The 7,963-nt window shown below is 37.3% G+C and overlaps 1 protein-coding gene across 3 annotated transcripts in view; it reads left to right on the top strand.

The window, feature by feature from the left end:
- Positions 1–4,837: 4,837 nt before the first annotated feature.
- The window catches only part of LOC115210216 (zinc finger protein 83-like), a 29,224-nt gene continuing 26,098 nt past the window's right edge, over positions 4,838–7,963 (top strand). Inside the window, exon 1 of one of the 3 annotated variants that reach the window (XM_036501730.1) lies at positions 4,838–4,914. In XM_036501730.1, the coding sequence (XP_036357623.1) occupies positions 4,896–4,914 (19 nt within the window). In that variant the 5' untranslated portion in view covers positions 4,838–4,895. Of the gene's footprint in view, positions 4,915–5,320; positions 5,531–6,179; positions 6,216–7,963 lie in introns of those variants that run through there. The other 2 variants (XM_036501728.1, XM_036501729.1) reach the window with 2 other exon arrangements.

Genomic DNA, 7,963 nt, shown 5'->3' with positions numbered 1-7,963 from the left:
GGCATGTGCTCCCCAGCAACCCCTTCCTTGGGTCCACCCCTGAATATCATATAAAAACGATAATATTGTTGTTTAGCTCCTATATTAACCCTGATCAAAATTTTCCCAGCAGTAGCCACATCTAGAACTACATACATTATTAAATATCTATTAGCTTTTTAAAATGGGTGTGAACGGAAGAAAATTTAGCTGCTATTTCTAGCATGTCAAGTGACCACATAGAGGATTCAGTGTTATCTTGTTGTGGCTGTTGATGTTGAAGTTGTGATCTAAAGGTTCTTGTCTATTGTTTTTTTAGGAGACGATTTAAATTTTAATTTCAGTTGTTTGTGGTCACTTTGTTCCATCACAGACCTTCATGGTCCACTGAATCTACCCTTATTCCCAGTTTCAGTAATGCATAAGGTACCATACTCTCATCATCGTCATCATTGTTTAATGTCTATTTTCCATGATAGTATGGGTTGGGCAGTTTAACAGAAGCTGCCAGACTCCAATTTTCTATTGTGACATGGTTTCTACAGCTAGATGCCCTTCCTAATGCCAACCACTTTACAGAATGTGCTAGGTGCATTTTACATACCAGCAGCACAAGTGTGTTTATGCATCACTGACATGAGTGTATTTTATGTGGTACCAGCTCCTGTAAAGGACAAGCTTGTACGTATGAGTGACTGCGATTTTAATTATTCTTCTCAAGTACAGTAAATTGCCACAACAGCTGGTCACTTGTCATTTCTTCAAAGAGGCCCAGTGTCTAAAGATCCTTTCTTACTACTTCATCCCACGTCTTCCTGGGTCTACTTCTTCCACTGGTTCTCTCCACAATTAGACCTCAGAATTTCTTTATGCAACTGGCCCTGCAAGAGAAATTGAACTCTGCACACATGCCAACGACAAGTGACTTGTAATGCTGAGTTCATGCACCAGTTTTACACTACACCATTGAGCATCAGCATCATTCAACATCCTCTCTCTTTGCTGGAATGATGTGGACAGTTCAACAGGAGCCAATGAGCCAGAAAATCATGTTGTGCTCCTGTTTGGCATGGTTTCTACCACAGGAAGCCCTTCCGAACACCTGGCCACTGAGACAGTACAATACTAGGGAGAAGATAAGAAACATTAACCTTTTAGCTGTTTGTCCACTACAGTAGCAATACTGCTACCTTTGCTTCATCAATTTCTGCTTGATTAAACTTACATTTTAATGAGGTCTTAACATTGTATGGTAGTTCAAAATGTATATTCTGTTCAGAATATATACAATGTGTGACGGTATCGTTTTGGGAAGTTTATATGAGATGTTTGTATCATGTGATTCTGAATTCAATCCTACTGCCTGGAACCTTGAGCAAGTGTCTTCTACAACATCATCAGGTCAATCAATGCTATTTGTGTGAAGCTTGATGGATAAAAACCTGATGTGTGTGTATGTGTGTATACTGGTGGATGATGTCAGAACTGATGCATCAAACAAAACTATCAGGTGTAAAGAGATTCCATCTCTTTATATTCAGGTCACCTTTGCTTTCCATCCCAAACAACATCAAGAAAATAAGCAGCAGATAAAGCACTGAGGTTGATAAAATCAATCCAAACCCAGTCTGACTGCAGGCATGAAACCTTGTAAAAACGATTAATTGATATGAACCTAATCTAACAGAGCATATAAAAACAGATAAATGGTTTATTGTCTGTATTAGAATTAATTTGGAATAGATAAGTTTTGTTATTCAGATGAAGTGCAAATGGAGAATAGAGTAACCCAGACAAAGGTCAATATACTGAGTCCTTGGTATAAAGATATCAAACTCATCTGAATCATTCAATCAACTTAATTATAAATATGCATCTAAATATGTCTGCAAATATATCTGCACTTCAGCTTATTGCTGTGTGCAGTGTGAATTGCATAAATGCTAATTTCTTTTTTCTTTTCAGCATTGAATATCAAATGATTTTGTGAGTATTTTGTAACACTGCTTGAAATCAAAGACTTCAGCAATGTCCCAACAACTTATCTGTCCATCCAGGTTGGGTGACTTGCCTGAACCAATGTAACCTCTCCATACCAGATGTCCTGATCAAGTGAGAAGGATGAATATCTGGCTTGAGGTTTAGTCACATTTCACTAGCTGAAATATCTCATCTGTGCATGCCAAGACTACAGATGATAGCAGTCATTCACTAACTGAACTGGGTAATTGTGGCTGTTGACAGTTTGTTGTCTGTTCATCTGCTCAGCATCTAGTGATGATATTCAACACTGACTCAATAAGTTCATCTGCTGAAATGAATTTTATGTACCCTGGCTCTGATAGTTACCCACAGCTGGGACCCTAACAGAGTAGACCTTGTACCAATAGTGGTTAACAGGTTTTATATACTCCTTTAAACCCTGGAACTTTCGAGCTAGGGTCCCATTATCAGATGCAGTTTAAAGTCTTCATGTCCAGGACTATAATTTACACATTCTTTTATTCTTTTACTTGTTTCAGTCATTTTGACTGCGGCCATGCTGGAGCACTGCCTTTAGTCAAGCAAATCAACCCCAGGACTTACTCTTTGTAAGCCTAGTACTTATTCTATCCATCTCTTTTGCTGAACCGCTAAGTTACGGGGACGTAAACACACCAGCATCGGTCGTCAAGTGATGTTGGGACACACACACACACATATATATGATGGGCTTCTTTCAGTTTCCACCTACCAAATCCACTCACAAAGCTTTGGTCGGCCTAAGGCTATAGTAGAAGACACTTGCCCAAGGTGCCACGCAATGGAACTGAACCTGGAACCATGTGGTTGGTAAGCAAGCTACTTACCACACAGCCACTCCTGTGCCATTGCTTATTATTATTTTATTGAGCTAGTTTGTTTCTTATAAAAGTCTTCCATTGTGCAACACAGAAGCACAAAGAATAAAATATATGTTACTGTAGTTATAGGTCAGCCCCAGGCATGCAGACAGATATTCAAAGGCATTTCACCTGTGACCATCACATCTGTTTTCAGGTGTAATGCATCAGGAACAATATCCGATGTGTCTTTCCTATTGGCAATTTAGGAGATTTGACCAATATTTTTAGAAGGTCAAGCAGTCACCTAGAGGTTCCTTTGCTGGTTTTAGAATAAAATGATTTGTAAAATATTAGTGATGTCTGAGTCGGTGAAGGATCTGTTGGTTAAGCAAAATGAATCTATTCAATAGGTTAAGTTGAAGTATGTATTTCTGGTATAAATATATAATGTAAATAACTGGTTACAAAAGCCATATAAACAATAATACGTTAGTACATGCAATACTAAATGTCATATATAATGGTGATGACACAAAAAGCATGAATTTCTAATACGAATATATATATTGTAAATTACTATTCACAAAAGTTGGAATTTGATGTGAAAAAAATTTTCAGAGGTGATGGGGACAGAAGCTTCATATAATTCACCCTAATTGACTTTATTTCTTCATAGCTTTCAGAAAATTGGGGACTTTTTAATGAAATTTTCTACAAATAGCTTTCAGATAGTGTAGAATACGATTATATCGAAATGCAAAAAAAAAAAAAAATGGTGGGTGCGTATCCATACACACTGACACACATCACATAATTTTTTTTAAATTTCAAGTTTATTTTGGATGTCTGTATAAAAGCGTGGGTGTGTGGTAGGAGTCTGCTGCCTAACCACATGGTCCCTGTTTCAGTCTCATTCCGGGACATCTTGGGTAAGGGTTTCTTACTATAGCCTCAGGCCGACCAAATTCTTGAGACAGAAATTGAAAGAAGCCCGTCGTGTGCGTGTGTCTTTGTCCCCCGTTTACGCCTCCTTAACTTAAGGGTTCGGCAATAAGTGCTTGTTAGAATTAGTACTAAGCTTTAAAAAAATAAGTCCTGGAGTCGATTCGTTCAGCTAAAATTCTTCAAGGCGGTGCCCTAGCATGGCCACAGTTTAATGACTAAAACAAGTAAAAGATGAAAGATATGTGATGTGTAAGTATGTATATATGCGCGCCAGCCAGTTCTTTTCTTTTTTTTCTCCACATTTTCTGAACGATATGAGGAAACAAAGTCGATGGGGGACACACTTGTGTAGATATGTCGCGAAACGTTGAGTTACGACTGGGAGTTTTACATTTTACTCTCTTCGACGCTCGATGTTTAAAAGTATAAAATCCACCAAACTTTGATGGCGAAACGCCGAATGTATAAAAGAGTTGAGGGGAAAGATTCATAAATGGAGCTGATACATGTGTTATTGTGGTTATTGGTGCTGTCGATTCGGAGCAACAATGGCATTACAAGAATCAAAACTGGATGGAAGATAAGAAACCCTCATTAGCAAAGATCCTAAGAGGGACAAAGTGTCCCGTCATTAACAACCTATGTTGCAGCTTCACATTTACAAACCCACAAACCGTCGATACACAATAACAACTATTCGGCTTCATAAACTGAAGTTTGGGAGGCTAATGTCTATGTTTTCGGTTTTTGTCTTTGAGGGAGATTTTAGTATGATTGCAGAGAAGAACAAAGTTGTTACTAAGTCGAACAGTTTTCGAATTTTGTACAATAAAATCCTTGAATTTATTTCTAGTCCGTTTCTGGGAACAAGAAAATTAATCTTTGGGAGATAAATGGGAGCGGATTTTATTTTGGAATTAGTTTAACTTAATCCATGAAGTGCTTAGAAAGTTGTTCAACATTGAAGGTAAGGAGACGCAAGAATATAATAAATATATTTGCAACGATTCAATAAGAGGAAAGTGACAACGAAGACGACAATGATGACGGTGGTGGTGATGACGACGACTGAAGTGGCGGCGGTGGTAGTGTTGATTTTTTTCTTTCTTAAGTACTGGTCCCTATCTGTGAATTTGTGTATAATTAATGAAATCGGTTTTACTTGGTTCGTATTTTTATCAATTTATTTATTTATAAATTTTGTAAATGCTGAAAGGAGAAGTTAGACCAGATCGGTGGTGAGATTTGAACTCTGAAACACCGAACTGAAATTTCCCCAAAGCATCTTGTATTGGCCGTCAATTGCCCGCTTCGTCTCCCCCGAATGATTCGGGGAAAACGACGACAATTTAACAATGATAATTATTACAATTGTGCTGATTTTTGTGTGAGAACCTTAACGGAAAGCATATCTGTGGACTTATCTTTTGGTTGTTCTTCCATTTTGCCCCGTGCTTTTCCCAAATTCAATCGAATTCGAATGTTTCAGCTGCTTCTATGTAGCATCTATAATAATAATAATCTTTTCTTCTTGGCTCGGATAATGAAGCAAGTGCGTCTTACGTCAGAGCGCGCGGGCGCCAATTTGAACCATGGGACGCGGACACTCGCTTGTGGTTGCGTTCAAACAATCTAATAAGACTTGCTTCATTTCTTTTTTAAATGTTAACATTCAGTAAAAATTTTCCTCGAATTGCTCTTGCTCCTATAGACTACGATGCCTAGGTGTTTCCTTGATGCCATCAGGGGATATAAAAATGGAAAATACCGCGGTGGAGTTGGTGAGTGAAGTCCTCGACTTTTTTTGAAATTGACATTTTTCTCTTGGTTTGTTTCGGTCAATTTCGTTACCTTTTCATTTTTAATTCTCTCCGTTAATTAAACTGCATCGATTTTAGATGTGTTTTTATTAGATACTGATCATGAGAAGTATTCGTGAGATTGTATTTAGAGAGTTTGATCACCAAATGACAACATTTTGAAACGTCCTTCAGTAAAAGTCTCGAATCGCAGGTGCTCTCACTTGAACCTCTTAAAACACAAAATATTCCATTTTACTGACATCGATCGCTTTTCCTCTGATGACTTTCTCCATCGTTCATTTAACGGATATCAAAATCCGTTCAAAGCTAATTTCATTGCTTATCTTACTATTTCATAAGCCAAGTGGCGCATTGAGCAAGTGTCCCCCCTGGGGCCAACCAAAGTTTTGTGATTGGATTTGGTAAACAGAAACTGAAAGAAGCCCGTCACATATGTATGTGTGTTTGTTAGTGTTTGACCCCATCACCTCTTGACAACCGGTGCTGGTTTATTTACGTTCCCTGAACCTAACGGCTACATAGAAGAGACTGATAGAATAAGTACCAGGTTGTAAATACTGGAATCGATTCGTTCGACTAAAACCCTTCTAGGCGCTGCTACAGTATGGCCGCACTCTAATGGCTGAAACAAAACAGTCGAAAGGCAAAGATAAAATTCCATTTAATTCCATTCTTTTTTCTTTTTTTTTTACTATCAGACAAAAATCAATAGATTAAATCTTTTTTAATGGTTTCAATATTGTTCAATAATAGGTGTAAAGATCAGAAGAGTGCCGGATAATACGCCTTGCAGCATTTAGTTCGGACTTCCACGTTCCGTCTTCAAATCCCACTGAATTCTAACTTTATGCTTCTTCCATCCCAGAGTCGTCTCAGTCCCAAAGACAATCTCATCCTATATTTTTTTGCAGCATTTTGGTTGTGGACCTTGTGCCTATATAAGAAATCAATATTATTTCTTTTGGTATCATTTAAGTATAAATTGGTAATTTCCAATGGACTTCAAAGATTACCAAACGTCAGTTCCAATTAGTGTGTTTTAAATACAAATCGTTAAAGCAATCGATATTGCTCTTTATAACATTTTATTTACTATTTAGTTGCGATTTATAAATATTTCAATGCGGCGTAAATATTTATAATATAAACGCGGTGTGTGTGTGTGATATAAACCGAATATATTGCTTTTGCATTCATTAAATATCTTATTGATGTATATTGTTATAACTTTTCAAATTACGTATATGAGTGTGTTTATCTGTCGCTATATGTATATATGTGTGTATATAATGTGTTTGTATTGCTTATCAGTAAGTATATACATATATATATATATATATATATATATATATATATATATATATATATATATATAGGTGATTATATGTGTATGTGTACATTTATGTGTGGATATATATATATATATATATATATATATATATATATATATCATCATCATCATCGTTTAGCGTCCGTTTTCCATGCTAGCATGGGTTGGACGGTTCTACTGGGGTCTGTGAAGCCAGAAGGCTTCATCAGGCCCAGTCAAATCTGGCAGTGTTTCTACGGCTGGATGCCCTTCCTAACGCCAACCACTCCGAGAGTGTAGTGGGTGCTTTTTACGTGCCGCCCGCACAGGTGCCAGACAGAGCTGGCAAACGGCCACGAACGGATGGTGCTTTTTATGTGCCATATATATATATATATATAAGCACTGTATTTGTTGATCTAGGGAAAGCCTTTGACAGCATACCACCATTCATTATCTGGTGGCCACTAAAACAAAAAGAGTTGAAGAATGGTTCGTGAGAGCAGAGAGCAGTGCAAGACATGTTGAGAGAAGCTGTCAGCAAAGTGAAAGTTGGCAATGAGTTTAGAGAGGAATTGGAAATGAAAATAGGTGTCCACCAGGGCTCAGTTCTCAAATTCCTTCTGTTTGTTATAATCTTCCAGGTAATAACAGTGAGTTTAAGGCCAAAATACTGATGACTTAGCTCTTATAGCAGAGTTTCTGGAATGTTTGGTTTCGTTTCCAGATGTGGAAACAAAACCTAGCAGCTAGAGGCCTCCAGCAAACTGAATGAAAACTGCTCTTAGTAAGTATGAAAGGAGATAGGACAGAGAACATGAGGAAAAGTTGTGCTCAATGTGCAGAAAAAGAGTTCCATGCAGTGTGTGTGTGTATGTAGGTATGTATATGTATATATATATATATATATATATATATATATATATATATATGAGAAGAAAATAGATATAATAACATTGGGGAACTTGTGGTTTTCACTGGTATGTCTTTAATTAATTAGATAACAAAGAAGGAAGGAGCAGAGATGAAGGTAACATTTACCAACCGAACCACCTGCTAACCTTACAAAAGACTGTACCTAC

This window comes from Octopus sinensis, linkage group LG4 (genome assembly GCF_006345805.1).
Source record: "Octopus sinensis linkage group LG4, ASM634580v1, whole genome shotgun sequence".
In the NCBI taxonomy this organism is placed as follows: domain Eukaryota; kingdom Metazoa; phylum Mollusca; class Cephalopoda; order Octopoda; family Octopodidae; genus Octopus; species Octopus sinensis.
This window is presented reverse-complemented; position numbering and strand designations above follow the sequence as displayed.